At 39.1% G+C, this 20,114-nt stretch overlaps 1 protein-coding gene across 16 annotated transcripts in view; it reads right to left on the bottom strand.

Annotated features, from left to right (window-relative positions):
- KCNMA1 (potassium calcium-activated channel subfamily M alpha 1) overlaps positions 1-20,114 on the bottom strand; it is a 728,164-nt gene that overhangs the window by 238,154 nt on the left and 469,896 nt on the right. For all 16 annotated transcript variants that reach the window (XM_021699676.1, XM_021699672.1, XM_021699675.1 and 13 more), the window contains one exon: positions 1,300-1,375. In XM_021699676.1, the coding sequence (XP_021555351.1) occupies positions 1,300-1,375 (76 nt within the window). The remainder of the gene's footprint in view (positions 1-1,299; positions 1,376-20,114) is intronic.

Here is a 20,114-nt window from a genome sequence, read left to right on the forward strand (position 1 = left end):
TAATAATAAATAAAAATAAATTAAAAATAAATTTTAAAAAAACAAACCAAAATAAACAAACAAAAAACACGAACCCCAAAGAGGGAGGCCAATAGCCTGTCACATGTGTTGGCAGGGACAGGTTCGGCAAGCTAAGTCCCAGCCTCAGTGACTGGGAAAATGATGCTGAATCCAAGGCCCCCAAAATGCAGGTGTATTAATTATAAATCACAAAATCCAGAAGTGTCCTGTTTTTAATCATTTATCAAACACGTCAACCTAAGAGGAAATGGAACATTAGCAGTGAGCTTCTTAAAGTGTAATTTCCTATAAGAGAAATTTATGGCCTGTACTTATTCTCCATTAGAGGACGTCTAACCTCTCTTATTAGTTTATTCATCAAGGCAGCCTGGTTTCGGGCCAGCTCTGCAAACCCGCAGGTCATCAGGAAAGGGATCTCTAGGGGATTTTTCCTCCTGGTCCAGTAGTGTTTTCCAGATCATAACACAGTTAACAGAAGTAGTCATGGTGCATTCGGCAGGAGGTTTTTAGGTATTCCCCAAAAGGCAATTCACAGAGCAAGCCCCAGGGACTACCCTGGCTATAAAGTGAACACCCAAAATGTACTTTGAAATGAAATAATTTTCTGTTTGCCATATGAGGTTTGTGATTGTCTTTCTCAAAGAGCACTGCTTCCCTTGCTTTTACGTTCAGGTTCAATTTCTTATTTAGTGATGTAATAAAGGGGCGATTCAGAACCTGGAAGCAAGGACTTCCCAATCAATGAGCTGCTCGATTCTTCATCCACTGGGCACCGTCTCTCCAGGATGCTATGGCCGATTTCCAAGCAACCCGCACAGCCCGCCAAAACTGTCTCCTTCCCCACATGCACAGCTGTTTCTCTGTTTATCAGATAGTCCCCAGCTCTGCAGGGGAGAGTAACCCAAGACCTACTCTGGGCTTTCTCCAGATCTCTGTGTTAAATCACTCTGTTTTTTGGTTTTCTTTTTAAGATTTTATTTATTTATTTGACAGAGAGAGAGAGAGAGAGAGAGCACAAGCAGAGGGAACAGGAGAGGGAGAAGCAGGCTCCCCGCTGAGCAGGGAGCCGGATGCGGGGCTCAATCCCAGGACCCTGGGATCAGGACCTGAGCTGAAGGCAGACGCTTAACTGACTGAGCCACCCAGGCGCCCCTAGAGCACTCTTTCTGAGACTAACGGAACTCTCACCTTACAATGATGAAAACAAAAACACCTGATATTTACAACTTGGCAATGGGGGCCAGAGCAAGGAAAAAAATGTGAATATGAACATCTTACCTTGTTTTAAGGATATTCAGAAACTGCAAAATTTCTGAAAACTGTATCAGTCTGAGAGCTCTTAAAAATCTCAAGCCTGGAAAGAGAAATGAAATAGAGACACATTATTCTCACTGCATGGTTTTAATGTTCACACTCTACCGTTTGATCTACGGCTGCCAAGGTTGAAGGGACATGAAGTTCTTGCAGAAGATTAAACCATCCGGTACCTTGGACATGGTCCTTCATTCTGATTCTTGACTGGTTTAATCTCCACTGGTAAACTTTCTCATTAAAGGAGGCCTGTTTTGAGCCACTGCAGAGGAAGGTGGGGAAAGCCCAGTTAAATGACGCTTCTCTCTTGTCCATCTCAGATTTAAAGCATTGTTTCTAAGTTACCTACTATTTTGAGAGCATTTTGTCTCTGAAAGGTACTGGGAATGGGGGAGGGTAACCTTTACGCTAAGAGCAGATTACAAACAAATCGGATAACCTGATGATTTTATTTTTTTTTTAAACTTTATCTTCAGCTGATAAAATGAAGAGTATAGCCCACATTGTGATCCGTTTTCTAGAAAAGTTCTATATTTTTCTCCCAATCAAAAAAAAAAAAAAATCAGATCAGTAAGATCTCACACTGCGTAACTTCAGGATCCAAAATGTATATATTTCCACTTTTAATAAGCATCAAGATAAATGTCTGTCCTTTCTAAATTGGCAACCTCTGCTGAATGGAAATCAAGAGCCAGCATTTCTAGACAGCAGAAGAGAGGCAGGTACCGGGAAGGAAGCTACGATCCAGGATTAGAGAAAATACAAATTATTGTTGTGTTTTAATAGCCAGGGCTAATATATATTTCTGTTGAGATCAAATTCATGAGTCAAAAACATTCTGAGTCACTCATGGTGCTTTCATGCTTGGCCATCAAGTAAGAAAATTACTTACAAAATGCTGATTATCACAGCTTTGAGATAGTTTCAATATCACACCCTTTGCTAAGGGGATTTTCTTTTACAGATTTTTGGAAAGCGTTTTGTCAAGCGCCCCCACGTGCCAAGTGCAGTGCTAAGCACAGAGTGGGCTAAATTGGTGACAGGCAGCTCTTAGCCATTGGGTGAGACTTCATTCTGCCCCCGTCCGTGAGGCAGGAAGTGGTGGAAAAAAGCTGGGGGAGTCACTGCAATGATCAAGGGAAGGAGAAAGATGGGAAGTTCTCCACTGTACAGCTCCACATTGGACCCAGTTAGATATCGCCTTGTTCAAGGACTAGGGGGCAAGGAAGGACTAATCCAAAGCCCAGGAGGGGAAAAAAAAAATCTCACTGCACAAGAGGGAGAAAGGGATAATAGCTCAAAAGGGAAATTTCTCATCTAAAAAGGATTTACCTTCATGAACAGAAGATTTTCTCTGAAGATGCTGGCCTTCTATGCCAAATGACATTTATATTACTTTTATTAAACCAGAAAGCGCAGAGATGAGAAGGGATGTTGATGAACTGAAGGCCCAGGAGCCAAAACACAGTCCTAAGAGAACTGATGAAAGGTTCACTTAATGCAGCTGAACACTGCAGAGAACAAAACTGAGAAGTAATCCCAGAACACAGAGAACATAAAGAAAAGGGAGAAAAAAGGATGAAATCTAAGAAAATGGAAATGGAGGGGAGATCACAGAAATCCAACCTATGAATAAAATGTTCCAGAGGGAAATACAAACAACCTGTAGATTATAAGTAATGGCCGGGACATAATAGAAAAGAACTTTCTAGAAAGCCAAAAAGGACTCGAGATTAAGAGGCAAAATAAATGACCAACTCTTAGAAACTCATGTCAAGGAGTATCTGCTTCTTCTTTTCTTCAAATTTTAAGTATTAACATAAATTTTTTAAAAAGTGTCAGGGTGGAGAGAGGGTCACCATGAATACCACAAAGACTACGTGATTTAATAGTAGGTGTAAATGACAATGGGCAACACTCAGAATCTTAAGACAAAGAGAATCTACCCCAAGACTTCTATACCTGTCAAGCACTTGTTCAACAATAAAGAAAACAAAACAAAACAAAAAATGTCTTCAAAAACCCAGGATCCCAGAAAATATATTGTTTGTGCAAAATATTTTCAAAGTTCTCAAGGCTCATTCAATCAGAATGAGTAGCAGAGGCTGAGGGCTATATTTTTAATAAACTCTACTGTTGGTCCTAAGCATCCAGCCCAAGCTAGATGGCTGGTCTCAGTCCAGCATCATCGGCAAACACTTCTGGGAGATAAAGGAACACATTTAGAAACTTGAGGTAGAAGACTAGCAGCACTGAAACCTGTCAGGGCACAGAAGGATGCTTTAGTCCTATATCAGCTGCTAATGGTTTCAGCCTGAAAATCCTGTGTGTGTGTGTATGTGTGTGTGTGTTTATTTATATATTTATGTATGCATATATATATTTGTGTGTATATATATATATATTTTTCATTTATGGAAACAAAAATAGAATACAAATGACCCAAGCTTTGAACTGGATTTCTTTCTTTTTACTGTAGGTGATACTCTTTGCATCCTCTATAATTTGTCTGTAGCCTCCCACATTTTAAAATGACTCACAAAAATAGAATAGAATAAAAGCTTCCCTTGTAATGGAGCTGTATGGAAATAAGAGTAGGAAACACAGTGAATGCAGAGCCATAGGTCCTATACTCTTGCTAGAGGTGAACTATAGATCTAGCTCTGAGCACTTTATCAATAAAAAAGCAGGGAGACACTAGAAGATTAACAATGTACAGGAGAGAAAAACAAGCTGGTTCTCAAGGGAACAGCTTTTCCCAGGATGGAGACAGGAAAGAACTGGGTCCCGGAAAAAGCGACCCCAGATGATACAGGAACATTCTCATGGGCTGAACAACGGTGGGCTTTTATTTGACTGCCTTGTGTGGGTCATTTTCATGGCATTGGCTTTCATTAATACAAATGAGTAAACAAAGTTCTACGTGGGCTAAAAGAAAGCAGTCTGCATTTTATCCTTAGATTAAACCAAACTGTCTGGAGAAATGGTCATCTGAAGCACGTACCCTTCTGCTCCCTAACTGCTTTCTGCCCTTGACCCTGCTGGCCGATTCTCAGCATAGCAGCCAGAATGAACCTGGTAAAAAGTAAAATAGATCACGCCTCTCCTCTGCTCAAAATCCTCCAATGTCCCCATTTCACACAGAGTAAAAGTCAAAGTCCTCCAAGGACCCAAAGCAACACCACCCCATTTCCTTTCGGATCTGAGGGCCTCCTCCTGCTTCTGACATTATTCTCCTTCTGACCTGGCTGCCTTCCTCCATGATCCATCTCTGCCAGTACAGACGCGCTCTTGCCCCGGGGTCCCTCACCATGGCACATGCTTGCTGTCTTCCCCGCATGGCCGCGGGGTGCATGCCCACACCTCCCGCAGGGGTATCCTTCCTGCAGCCACCTCAGTGAGACCTACCCTGGCTACCCCACCCAAACCGCAAGGCCCCTCCTTCTCCGCCCCCCAAATTCTTGCTCCTTGTGCCCACTTTACTTTTCTGCACACCATGACGAAGCACTAGCACCTTATTTACCTAAGTGATTTACCTCTGACTCCTTAGCCATAGCATCAGCTTGATGTGGGGAGGAAATGCGTCTGCTTTGCTCGTGGCTTTAAATTTGTGCCTGGCGTAAGGTGAGTGCTCAATAAATACCCACCTGAACTGAAGAAATGGATCAGCCTTTTGAAAAAGAATGAGCAGAGAGTTAAAGGGTACATACTCTGCATTCAGAACACTGAGACCACCCAGGCAGGGTGGTCTTTTCCTGAAGAAAAGAGCCATGAGCGCTGAGGGCTCACCTGACAGGGGAGGGCTGACACCCTTAGGACATCTAAAGCATCCTAACCAGGGAAAAGCCATAAACCATGGTCACTCTGCTGCACCCAGAGAGGTCCTATAGAAATACAGACAGCAACTCAAATTACATAAAGGAGACCAAGAAAAGGGAGAGGTGGAATGGACAATGCCTCATTGACAAATCATTCATCTTTTTTACTTTATAATATTGTATTCTTATCATTTATTCCCTGTAACTTAAAATCTCTGAAATAAAATGATATTCTAGGAAAATATAAAATGACTCTGATAGAGAAGAATATGTAAAGAAGAAAATGTGTGTGTACCAAAAACCATGATTTATGCCCCCACAAAGATCCAGATGAGTTCAAGTGAGTTCCTTTAAATATGGAGAAACAGTAAACTTCTTCATTATATTGCCAACTAATTAAAATGGACTATTTTCTCATTTTCTGTACTCTGCATTGGTTTAGAAAGCTGGAATTACCTGGACATAGGTACTCCACACATTGAGGGGAAAAAAGGCAAGCTCATCACACTAATGACTAACTATAAGAATCCTAAATAAAACACTTCTATATCATATCTGAGACTATATTAAATGAATAACACACATGAGCTGTAGTGGATATTGTGAGGCACAGCCCAGGTCCCTTCTTCAGAGATCTTTATTCTTTTTTTTTTTTTAAGATTTTATTTATTTGTCAGAGAGAGAGAGAGAGAGCACAAGCAGGGGGAGTGGCATGCAGAGGGAGAAGCAGGCTCCCCGCTGAGCAAGGAGCTCAATGCAGGACTCAATCTCAGGACCCTGGGATCATGACCTGAGCCGACGGCAGACGCTTAGCTGACTGAGCCACCCAGGCACCCCAGAGAGATCTTCACTCTTCCCTGATTTGTGAAGAGGTCTCACCTAAGGTTATACACTTGCCAGGGATGGCCCCCAATAACCAGTAGATGTGGGGACAAAGACTCGCTGCGCTGCCTCCATTTGGGACAACCTTAAGGAGCCATCCAGCTGTAGAGTTCTACATGGCATTGGCTGAGGCCTCTATTGCAACTGTACCAGAGCTGGAGCTCTCCACCCAGTCTCAGTACCTTCATCTCTCGACTCATACCCTGAAGACACAAAGGTTCAAAATCTTTGGGATGCAGCAAGAGCAGTTCTGACTAAAGTTTATCAATTTTGTATATCTTTTCAAAGAACCAGCTCTTAAGTTTCATTGATCTTTTCTATTTTTCTATTTAGTCTCTATTTCACTTATTTCCACTCTGATCTTTATTATTTCCTTCCTTCTCCTAGTCAGACTCATTGAGAAAAAGAAAGAGAGAGGAGGGGGAAAGAATACAAATAAATAAAATAAAATAAAATTAATTAATTAAATAAATAAATAAAACAAATAAGTAAAATAAAAAATGAAGAGGGGGTGCTTAGCTGGCTCAGTCAGAAGAGCAAACAACTCTTGATCTTGGGGTTGTGAGTTTGAACCCCCCCCCCCATTGTGTGTAGAGATTGCTAAAAAATAAATAAATAAACTTTAACAAAAAAAGGAAGAGGAGAAGTTACAACCAATACCACAGAAATACAAAAAAAATATAAGATATTACTATGAAAAATTATATGCCAACAAATTGGACAACCTAAGAGAAATGGATAAATTCCAAGAAATATATAGTCTTCTAAGACTAAATAGGGAAGAAATAGAAAATCAGAACAGACTGATTACTAGTAACAAAATTCAATCAGTAATCAAAAAACTCCCAACAAATAAAAGTCCAGGACTGGATGGCTTCACAGGTAAATCCTACCAAACATTGAAAGAATTAATAACTATCTTTCTCAAACTGTACCAAAAAAATAGAAAGGAATGCTTCCAAATTCATTCTACTAGGTCAGCATTACCTGATACCAAAACCAAAGATACTATAAAAAAAAGAAAAGTACATACCAATATCCCTGATGAACCCAGATGCAAAAGTCCTCAACAAAATATTAGCAAACCACATTTAAAAATACAAAAAGGATCATTTACCATGATCAAGTGGGATTTATTCCAAGGATGGTTCAATATCCACAAATCAATCAACATGATACATCACATTAACAAAATGGAAGATAAAAATAGTATGGTCATCTCAATAGACCCAGAAAAATCATTTGAAAAAGTTCAACATCCACTCATGATAAAAGCTCTTCACAAAGTAGATACAGAGAGAAATACCTCATCATAATAAAGGCTATATATGACAAACCCACAACTAACATGATACTCAATAGTGAAAAGCTGAAAGCTTTCCCTATAAGATCAGGAAGATGACAAGGATGTCTACTGTCATTACTTTTATTTAACATAGTACTGGAAGTCCTAGCCATAGCAATCAGGCAAGAAAAGGAAATAAAAGGCAACCAAACTGGTAAGGAGGAAGTAAAACTGTCACTATTTATAGATGACATACTACTATACATAGAAAACCCTAAAGACTTCATTAAAAATCTATTAGAACTGAAAAATGAATTCAGTAAAGCTATAGGATACAAAATCAATATACAGACATCTGTTGTGTTTCTATATACTACTAATGAAATAGCAGAAAGAAAAATTAAGAAAATAATCCCATTTACAATTGTATCAAAAAGAATAAAATATCTAGGAATATTTTAATACATTTAACCAAGGAGGTGAAAGACCTCTACTCTGAAAACTGTAAGATATTAACGGAAGGAACTGAAGACAACACAAATAAATGGAAAGATATTCCATGCTCATGGATTGGAAAAATTAATATGGCTAAAATGCCCATCCTACCCAAAGCAATTTACAAGTTCAATGCAATCCCTATCAAAACGCCAATAGTATTTTTCACAGAACTAGAACAAATAATTCTAAAATTTGTATGGAATCACAAGAGACCCCAAATAGCCAAAACAATCTTGAGAAAGAAGAACAAAGTTGGAGGTGTCACAATCCCAGATTTCAAGATAAACCACAAAATTATAGTAATCACGATAGTATGATACCAGCACAAAAAACAGACACAGAGATTAATGGAACAGAATAGAGAGCCCAGAAATAAATCCATGCATATATGATCAATTAATCTACAACAAAGGAAGTATGAATATACAATAGGGAAAAGACAGTCTCTTCAATAAATGGTGCTAGGAAAACTGGACAGCTACATGCAAAGGAATAAAACTGGACCACTTTTTTATACCATACACAAAAATAAACTCAAAATTGATTAAAGACCAAAATGTGAAACTTGAAACCATAAAACTCCTAGAAGAAAACATAGGCAATAATCTCTTGGACACCAGTCTTAGCAGTATTTTTCTGTATATGTCTCCCCAGACAAGGGAAACAAAAGCGAAAATAAACAATTGGGACTATATCAAACTAAAAAGCTTTTACACAGCAAAGGAAACCATCAACAGAACAAAAAAAAACAACCTCCTGAAAGGAAGAAAATATTTGCAGATGATATATCTAAAAGGGGTTAGTATCCAAAACATATAAAGAACTCATATAACTAAACAACCAAGAAAACAAATAATCTGACTTAAAAAAGAGCAGAGGACCTAATTACTTTTTTTTTCCAAAAAAGACATATAGATGGCCAACACACACATGAAAAGATGCTCAACATCACTGATCATCAGGGAAATACAAATCAAAACCACAATGAGATATCACCTCACACCTGTCAGAATGGTTACAATCAAAAATATAAGAAATAACAAGCATTAGTAAGGATGTGGAAAAAAGGGAACCCTCATGCACTGTTGATGGAAATGTAAAATGGTGTAGGCACTGTGGAAAACACTGTGGAGTTTCTGCAAAAATAGAAATACCATATGATCCAGTAATCCCATTTCTGGGTATTTACCCAAAGAAAATGAAAACACTAATTTGAAGATATATACAGCCCTATGTTTATTGCAGGATTATTTACAGTAGTCAAGATATGGAAGCAACTGAAGTATCCATCGATAGATAAATGGGTAAAGAAGATGTGGTGTGTGTGTGTGTGTGTGATATCACACACACACACGTATATACACATACACATATATATATACACAATGCAGTATTACTCAGCCATTGAAAAGAATGAAATCTTGCCATTCGTGACAACATGGATGGATGTAGAGTATTATGCTAAGTGAAATAACTCAGACAGAAAAAGACAAATGCTACAAAATTTCACTTACACACACAGAACCTAAAAAACAAAGCAAACAAACAGAAACAGACACATAAATACAGAGAACAAACTGGTAATTGCCAGAGGGAAGGTTGGTAGGGGGATTGGAGAAATAGGTGAAGGAGATTAAGAGGTACAGACTTTTAGTTATAAAATAAATAAGTCATGGGGATGAAAAGTAGAATGTAATAACTTCGTATGATGACAGATGGTAAATACACTTATCATGGTGAGCATTTCATGATGTATATAATTGTCCAATCACTATGTTGTACACCTGAAACTAATGTATGTCAACTATACTTCAACTTAAAAAAGGCACCCTGGAGATTATGTACCAGAAGGATAAGTATTCTGATAATACATGCAGGTACATTGGAGGTACTCAATGGTAATTTCATCATATGAAGCCATAGAATTAAAAAGCATAGGATTATATACAACCCAACAGAAAAATAACAAGACAATCCAGAAAGACACACACACACACACATTCACTCACTCACACACCATATGTAACATTATTGTTATTTTAAATTATGGGTGAAATGATGATGTTGACAATGATGAAATCTACTATTATTGATTGTCTACTATTCTTAATTACTTCTTGCATGCCAAAACCTTTAACTATAGTTTACAAGTACAACAGAAGAAAATAGTTAAGGATAAACAGACTAGACAGCGTGTCCAGCACACAGTTTTTAAGCAACAGAGCCAGGTCTCAACCCAAATTTGTCTACCTGCACAAAGCCCAAGCTTGTAAACACTGTCCTGCACAGACTTTGGCCAGTCAGTTCCAACTACGGACATCAGTGCTCAAGTAAGCACTTTCAACACTGAGATTCTCTTGCCATTCTCTAGCAATTTGTATTTCTACTGGTATGTAAATGGTCCTCTGCCCACATCCCCACCAGGTTGAGTACTAGGATAAGAAAAGAAAGCAAGGAGGGGGGGAGGGCGGGAGGGAAAGTGAGCCTCACCATTGGAAAGGCCCCAAACAGAAGCACAGCACTACTTTAGGTTTCTTTTCTATGTCAACAAATGAAGTTAATTATTTTTCACATAATTATTAGTCATTTTATTTTCTTCTTTAAAGTGCTTTAGAGTGGCGTTTGCCAGATGACCTGTGTCTTCATCTTATTAATATATCTGGGCTTTGTTGGGGTACTGAGTGGTTCAGTCAGTTAGGTGGTTGGCTCTTGATTTCGGCTCAGGTCATGATCTCAGTGTCCGGGGATAAGAGCCCAGCGATGGGCTCCATACTCAGCAGGGAGTGTGCTTGAGGATTCTCTCTCCCTCTGCCCCTTCCCCCACTCATGCTCTCTCTTTCTAAAATAAATAAATGAAAATTTGTTTAATTTAAAAATTTAAAATTTAAATTTAAATTTAAAAATTTTAAATATGTATATGTGTATATATGTATTTGGGCTTTATTGTGCTGTGGACATTATGCTATTATCTCCCACAGTTCGTCATTCTTCTTTTAATGTTGTTGAAAGGATTTTTCTAAGTCTAAAATTTTGCTTAAGGTGGGGTTTTCTCTTTTTTCTTTTCAGATTCTAAAGTTTGTTACATGGTCTGATACTTCAGTCTTCCATCACTGTTTCTTTTTGTTAAAATTCAACAATGGCCACCTCCAACATAAAAACAGATTTTTTAAATGCATCAACCTTTCCTCTTTATACATTTAAGGCAGTGGTTCTGAACCTTGGCTGCACATTTCAAACACCTGGAAAGTTTTTGGGTTTTTTTAAAGATTTTATTTATTCATTTGACAGAGAGACAGAGAGAGAGGGAACACAGCAGGGGGAGTGGGAGAGGGAGAAGCAGGCTTCCCACGGAGCAGGGAGCCCGATGCGGGGCTCAATCCCAGGACCCCGGCCGAGATCATGACCTGAGCCGAAGGCAGATGCTCAACGACTGAGCCACCCAGGTGCCCCAAACACCTGGAAAGTTTTAAGAATTACCGGTAACTGCATCTATTCTGACCTCATGGGCCTGGGTTCAGCCAGGCAGAGGGAGTTCTAAGCTCTGAGATGATTCTAAGGAGCCATCAAGGTTGAGAAGCACTGCAAACTTTCTGTAAATGGGCAGATAGCAAATATTTTAGGATCTCTCACAACGTCCCACTCTGCTGTAAATGTGTGTAAATGAATGGGCGTGGCTGTATTCCAATAAAGTTTTACTCAAATAAATAGTCCAAGGGGTCTAGTTTGCTACACCTGTATTAGAGAACCACTATTCAGGGGCGCCTGGGTGGCTCAGTCGGTTAAGTGTCTACCTTCTGCTAAGGTCATGATCCCAGGGTCCTGGATCGAGCCCCGCATTGGGCTCTTCTCAGCAGGGAGCCTGCTTCCCCCTCTCCCTCTGCTGCTCCCCCTGCTTGTGCTCTCTCTCTCTCTGTCAAATAAATAAATAAAATCTTTTCAGACAATGAATCATGGAACACTACATCAAAAACTAATGATGTAATATATGGTGACTAACATAATAAAATAAAATTAAAAAAAATAAAGTTATTTCCAAAATATAAATAAATAAATAAATAAAATCTTTTTAAAAATTAAAACAAAAATAGAAACCCACTACTCAAATTCCACATGCACACAGATGACCTAGGATTTGTTAACATTCAGGATCTGATTCAGTGAGTCTGAAATGGGGCCTGATACTCTGCATAGTTAACCAGCCCTAACATGGTGCAGGTGCTCTTGGTCAGAGACCACATTTTGAGAAAACAAGGCTGCAGGGCAGTTGTTCTCAGACTTTGCTGCCCATGCAACCTCCCAGGGATTTTAAAACAATACTGATACCTGCCTCCCACTCCCACACATTCAGATTTAATTGGTCTGGACTACAACCTAGGGGTCAGAATATTCTAAACTCCCCAGATGATTCTAAAGTGCAGCCACATTTGGGAACCACTGGTTTAGGATTGTTTCTTTTAACCTTGTTAATCTATCTCAGTGTATTTATTTATTTTGGTCAATAGTATGCTAATGGAATGAAGCTTTACTTTTTTACTCAGTTAGTTAGCAAATTTCCCCTACCTGAGTAATAACTTGAGTAATCTAAAATCACTAAGATACCCACCAAGCATGCTGCCTCTCTACTTATATTAAATTAATTTTAAAGAGCATACTTGCTAACTATAAGTTAGAAGATATCTATAGTATAATAATAATATAGTATATCTATAGTATAATAATGATAGTATAATAATCTATAGTATAATATAATATATATAATATAATATAATGTAGTATATATAATAATATAGTATAATATATCTATGGTATAATATATAATTATAGTATAATAATTTTTTTATACCTATAAAAAAATGTATTCAGCGTGGGGTGCCTGGGCGGCTCAGTCAGTTGAGCGTCCAACTCTTTTTTTTTTTTCTTCTTTAAGATTTTATTTATTTATTTGAGAGAGAGAGAATGAGAGACAGAGAGCATGAGAGGGAGGAGGGTCAGAGGGAGAAGCAGACTCCCTGCCAAGCAGGTAGCCCGATGCGGGACTCGATCCCGGGACTCCAGGATCATGACCTGAACCGAAGGCAGTCGCTTAACCAACTGAGCCACCCAGGCGCCCGAGCATCCAACTCTTGATATCCGCTCAGGTCATGATCTTAGCGTTTGAGATCCAACTACAGTGTCAGGCTCCCTGCTCAGCAGGGAGTCTCTTGAGAGTCTCTCTCCCTCTTCCTCTGACCTTCCCCTCCCACCCTGCACGTGCATGTGCTCTCTCTCTCAAAATAAATAAATATTTTTTAAAATGCATTTAGCTCAAGATCTTAGGGAAAAAGTCATCTTAACAACATGAGGAGGTAGATGATTGCTATTTTAGTGTTTCTAACTGAATAATCAGAAAACCAATAAAGATTAAAAGTGATAAAAAATTTATGGGGACAAACAAAAACAATCAAACAAAATAAAATAAAGTACTGGCTGATCCAATAAAGACGCAAATAGAAAAAAAAAATTCATGCACAGGTCTATACTAATAAAACCAAAAGCCTCAGTAATAGGGGATGACTTTCCAAGAAATATAAACCTTGAAAGCTGATACAACCAAAAAGGGAAATAGTTATAGAATAATAACTGATACATAAACAGAAAAATTTACTAATACCTTCCCCTCAAAGACTTTGCAACCATGTAATTTATTATTAAATTCTTTAAAACATTTACATTTCATTGAAATTCTAAACTATCCCATAATACAAAAAAGACAGAAAACTACTAAAGTTGTTTTATAAAATAGACACCAACCCGGTACAAAAAAACTGATTTCCAAAGTACAAAAATAAAATAAAATAACCTCACTAATGTTAGAAATGCCACGATTCTACATAAAATACCAATATATATATATATATATAATTCATCAGTAGATTAAAATATATATAATTCATCAGTGATTAAAATAATAATCTGGTTCTGGTTAAACCAGTAATAGTTCTGGTTAAACATAGCAGATAGAATGGAATGCTTTATCTCTGACCCCTCTCAAAACCTCACTAAAGTAATACTAGAATCCCCAAAGACAGAAAGAAGGGAAGAGAGACTATAGCACGTAAGAGAAAAGCGCAAAATGTTGGCAGGTGAAAAGTGGATATTCAGTTGGAAATTAACTTGGCAGAGCTGAGGAACCTAATTTCATATTTGCATAGCACAGAGTAACTGTGTGTGTGTGTGTGTGTGTATACATATATAATTATATATATGTATATATGTATACACACATAGTTATATATAATATACATATATGTTATATATTATTATATATTATTAAATTAATTTCCAGAAGGAGAAAATAAAGGCAATTGGAAGCAGGAAAAATTCAAAATAATATTAGAATCAAGTTCCCAGGCCAAAAGAATGACCTGCATCCTCAGATTGGAAAGGTCTGTTAAGTGTCCAGCAGGTTGAATTTTCAAATACCCAAATCTAGACATATCATGGTGACATTTCAGAATATCAATGTAAATAAAGATATAAGCCCCTCAGAGCAGTGAGAGAATCAAATTATTGTCACAATTCCCGTGGCTGTACTGGATGAAAGGAAACAAAGAAAGAGTATCTTCATAATTCTCAGGAGAAATCATTTTGAGGGGCGCCTGGGTGGCTCAGTCGTTGGGTGTCTGCCTTCAGCTCAGGTCATGATCCCAGGGTCCTGGGATCGAGCCCCTCATTGGGCTCCCTGCCCAGCGGGAAGCCTGCTTCTCCCTCTCCCACTCCCCCTGCTTGTGTTCCCTCTCTCACTGTGTCTCTCTCTGTCAAATAAATAAATAAAATCTTAAAAAAAAAAATCATTTTGAACCAAGAAAGACATACTTAGCCAGCTGGAAAAAAAATTAATCCAAAAGTAGTGAGATATAAGAACCAATGGGGGAAAAGAGTTAAAAGAAATTGATTAGTTTATGTGTTCACTGAATATTATAAAACATAATAAATAATAGCAACGACCCCAAAATTAAAATCTCTGGATGATACTACATGGAAGATGAAGATATGGAGGGGGGGGACAGCAGTGGAGGTAAAAAGGTGAGCTAAAGTCGTCATCCTGTTTGTGGGGAAGAAACTATTATTTTTTTAAGTTTATTTATTTTAAGTAATTTCTACACCCAACATGGGGCTCAAACTCACGACCCCGAGATCAAGAGTCACATACTTTTCCAACTGAGCCAGGCAGGTGCCCCAAGCGGAAGATACTATTAATTATACACATTGAGAGAAAAATTTAAGTTTGTGTATCAAAAACTTAAGAATGTATTTGGAATTATAAATTCAAAAATCTTAGAGGGGGAAAAAAACAAAGAATTTGATCAGTCCAACTAAAGGAAAAGAATTGTGAAAAAAGAAACCAAAGAAAAGCATATTAATTAGAAAATACTACTGTAACAGCAAAAACAGCCCAATTATATTAGTCATCACAACAAAATCAGAGTTAAATTCACCAATTAAAAGACAGACCCTCAGATAGTAGAAAACCATCAATAACACACTCCAGATGCATGCTGTTTGTAAGAAATACACTAGAAACAAAATATAAAGTAAAGTTAGAAATGAAAAGCTGGGGGCGCCTGGGTGGTTCAGTCGTTAAGCGTCTGCCTTTGGCTCAGGTCTTGCCAGGGATCGAGCCCCGCATCAGGTTCCCTGCTTGGAGGGAAGACTGCTTCTCCCACTCCCCACTCCCCCTGCTTGTGTTGCGTCTCTCGCTGTCTCTCGCTTTCTGTCAAATAAATAAATAAAAATCTTTTAAAAAAAAAGAAATGAAAAGCTGAAAAATATGTACCAGACAAATGCTGACCAAAAACAAGGCAAATAAAGTGATAATGATATTAAATAAAGTGACAGCTACTGTGAAAAATTATGAAAGAAATAAAGAGTAATACCTCATACTGATAAAAGGAACATCTGCCAAGAATGTGTAACAATGAAAAAACTTTACAGACCTAAGAATATACCTTTGAGATACGGAACACAAAATCACAAGAATACATCAAACAAAAAACGTTGGCAATGCCACAGTACAATGGGAGATGTTAATGTTCCTTTTCCAGAAACTAGCCAAAAAATAAGCACAAATAAAGAATATCTGCATAACATTTAATTCCTTGGGATATATTCGTATGTATTTACCGGAATGGATAGGCAGACACATCTATTACTCACTAAACTAGGAACACACGTTCTTTAATAACAACCATTGAATAGTCACAAACACTGACCATGTATTAGGCCACAAAAAACTTCACCAAATCCCAAAATGCAGAAATCACAGAGGCCATTTACCACAAAGCAACAGAATAAGAAAATCACAGAAAGACAGGCAAAATAGACTGTATTACATAGAGAAGAATTTAACATATGAAAAGGGAGTCATCACAAGTTAAAAGGACCTGAGCATTATGCATTCATGATGGAAGGATTGGTGAATAGTGGTGATCAATATAAACAGCCATCTCATACCATAATTGAAGTTAATTTGAGATGAACTGAAATGAAATATAAATAATAAGCCACAGAAAAGCTAAAAAAAATGTAATTATGTATTTATTAGCTGTCTGCAGAGAGGAAGAATTTCTAAACTCAGATGCAAAAGGAATCATAAAAAGCTTTTAAATATCAGAGCAGCCACCATAAAAATATCAAAATTCTGTATGTCAAAAAAAGTACTGAAGATGATAACATACAAGAAAAATAATTTAATATGATACACTAAGGATGAACTCTTTGTAATGCCAAAAACCCTATCCCTAGTTCATAAATAGGTGAAAAATCATAAAGGGGCACATCATGAAATAGTTAAGTATAACTAGTAAACAACCATTAGAAATTATTAGACGTGTTTGAAATAAGAGTGGGAGTGGGAGAAGCAGTCTTCCCACCATGCAAGTTAACCAAAAATAGATACAGTAACATTGTGTTTTGTCTACTTAACTAGCAGTATATCTGAGTTTCAGCTCCTAGAGATGACTCTATAATAAGATAATCTTATAATTTGATGGTGGAATTGTCAATCAATTCAGCATTTTCAGAAAGTTATTCTGCGTTATGAATCAAACTAATTCCATTTCTGGAAATACAGCCTAAGGAAAAATAAAAAATATGGGGAAATGCCACAGAAAAAAAGATGTTCTTTGCAAAACTACTCATTAACTAAGAAAAACAGATGGCAGCTTAATACCTAAACATAGATTTTCTTTAATATTGTCCATCTTCTTCATGAGATATTATACAAGTTTGATAATAATGTAACAGGGGAAATGCTTACGACAGTGTTAAGTTAAAGAAGCAGGATATGGAAAGCAGAATGGTGGTTACCAGCGGCTGAGGAGTGAGGGGGAGGGGGGTTATTTAATGGGCAAAGCGTTCCAGAATTGCAAAATGTCATGTTCTGAAGATGCATTTCACAACAATGCCGACACACTTAACACTACTGAACTGTACACTGAAAAATGGTTAAGATGGAAAATTTTATGTTCTGTGTTTTTTACCACAATTAAAAAAAAACAAACAAACAGGAAACATTTAAAAAAAAAGTAGTAGTATATAAAGTGCATGTTCTCGGGGCGCCTGGGTGGCTCAGTCGTTAAGCATCTGCCTTCGACTCGGGTCATGATCCCAGGGTCCTGGGATGGAGCCCCGTGTCAGGCTTCCTGCTCAGCGGGAGGCCTGCTTCTCCCTCTCCCACTCCCCCTGCTTGTGTTCCCTCTCTCTCTCTCTGTGTCTCTCTCTGTTGAAATAAATAAATAAAATCTTTAAAAAATAAAAAAAAATAAAAATAAAGTGCATGTTCTCTATGATAAAACTATAAAAACTACAAGTATATGAAAAAGAAAAACTAGAAGAAAAACATAAAATGATGACAGTAGTTGTGTTACAGATGCAGGATTTTTGAATTTCTTTAATTTTCTTGAGTCTTTAAAAAATTTTCTGTAATAGGTACATGTAAGATTTTATTTATTTATTTGACAGAGAGAGACACAGCGAGAGAGGGAACACAAGCAGGGGGAGTGGGAGAGGAGAAGCAGGCTTCCCGCAGAGCAGGGAGCCCGATGCGGGGCTCGATCCCAGGACCCTGGGACCATGACCTGAGCCGAAGGCAGACGCTTAACAGCTGAGCCACCCAGGCGCCCCTACATGTAAATTTTTTTATTCATAATTTTTAGTTGCTATTGTAGAGTTGGTGGCAAGTCAGGACTGAGCTCAGGTCCTCTGGCTGGGAGCCCTGTGTCCCTATTAAGAATCAGGACCCTGAAGCCAGAGGCTCCAGGCGGGGAGGACCCCCAGCCACTGCTGTCCCTTCAGAGGGTCAGACTTGGCACCCAGGACCCAAACAACCAGGTTAGGGTCGTCCTGAGAATAGGTGCCCTGGCGTCTCCACACTGGCCAGTGACACTAGTGAAGGGATTAGGACCTCTTCCTCAGATGGAAGCAGCATTGCTATTCCAGCAGAGACTGAGGGACATGGAGGGAAATGATAAATCGTTCACCATTCAGGGTTCCCAGGAACCCAGGGCAGAAACGACTCTGGAGATTCCTGCAAGCAAGGTCCCATCCGAGTAGAAGACCCAGGAAATAGACAAAACACGCCTCCCAGCTTGTGCTGGAAAGCCTGCCAGTATATTCCAATTTGCTATTTTCCATTCTCTTTAACGCCTTCATCTTTAAATCCAAAAAGCTGAAAGGTTCAAATAAAACCCTGTCCTTTCCAATCCCTCCAACCCCACGTAAATCTGGAAGAGCAATTACAAGGTCATAGTCATCTGGCCTTGCAGCTGGAGAGCTCACACTGAGGCCGGGAGTCCTCAGGGTACCGGTGGGGCAGACGCGAGCACAGGGAGTCTTCTCCAGGGTGTCACCCAGCTGCTGCCACCAGCTCCCACCCACCCATCCTCAGCTCCAGGCCCACGTGCTTCTCAGCCCCAGCAGAGTGAGTGGAGCCTTTCCTTTCCAGCTGGAGGGAGGGGACCGTCTTTCTTGCTCTCAAGCGCCCCTGGGCTTTTGTTCCTCCAGGTAGAGCTAGTGTTTTCGAAACGGTGCTGCTCGCTTGTCTGACCTGTTCAAACCTTTTCCCTTGGTAATCGTTCAGGCTGTTTTGTTTGCCCACCGTATCCCAGTCCTGCTTCCTGTCCGACAGATACTAAACATCAGTTGATATTCAAACTGCGATTGTCACCTATTCCTCCATCCATTCATTCATTCATCCATTCACCCATCCATTCATTCATTCATGCCAGACATGTGCAGTGAGCGTCTCTCTGTACCAGTCTCCCACTGTTCTGAACACTGAAGGCACCAGGGGTGATGCTTCTGCTTCAAGAGTCTTCCATTTGATGGGCGCCTGGGTGGCTCAGTTGGTTAAGTGACTGCCTTCGGCTCAGGTCATGATCCTGGAGTCCCAGGATCGAGTCCCGCATCGGGCTCCCTGCTCAGCAGGGAGTCTGCTTCTCCCTCTGACCCTCCCCCCTCTCATGTGCTCTCTCTCTCTCTCTCTCATTCTCTCTCTCAAATAAATAAATAAAATCTTTAAAAAAAAAAAAAGAGAGAGTCTTCCATTTGAAAAGGGAAGCCAGAAAGTAGAGAAACACATTTTTTTTTGAGTAAACAAGCACGTCTTATTGATTTGATCTCTTAAAGATATATGAACTAACTCATCTTTCCCCTCCCCATTGCCAGAACCATGGTCCCAGCCACTGCTACCTCTAGCTAGGTGGGCAGCCCCAAGCTGGTCTTCCTGCTTCACTTCTATTCCTTCAGCCCACCCTGCCCCTGACCATTCTCCAGACATCAGTCAGGTCACGTCACTCCCAGCCGAGAGCCGCCTCACTAGAAATCAATTTTAGATTCCTTACCTTGCTCTGGAAGGCTTCACATGATCTCGTCTCTATTCATTTCACTTCCACTCTCCCCATCCTCACATCTCCCACACTGTGCCTCTACTCTACTCCTTGAACATTTCCCACAGCATTCTCAGCTCAGGGACTTCCCTTCCCTTCCTTTCTAGAATGTTCTTCCCCTAAATCAATGCAAGGCAGGCACAACTGGACACAGCCAATCTGTAGCCCCCCTCTCATTACCCTGTCCTTCTTTAGAATATTTATCACTATCGACCATGATCTTATTTGCTTGTTTGTGTGCCCATTTTCCTCCGTAGAATGTCAGCCCCACTGCAGTAGGCACCTCATGCACCTGCTCACCACCGTGTCCGTCATCTTCCAGAACAGTGATGACTGGCACATAGTAAGCACTCACTGCTGAAAATGAATGAA

Source organism: Neomonachus schauinslandi, chromosome 6 (genome assembly GCF_002201575.2).
Source record: "Neomonachus schauinslandi chromosome 6, ASM220157v2, whole genome shotgun sequence".
NCBI lineage: Eukaryota > Metazoa > Chordata > Mammalia > Carnivora > Phocidae > Neomonachus > Neomonachus schauinslandi.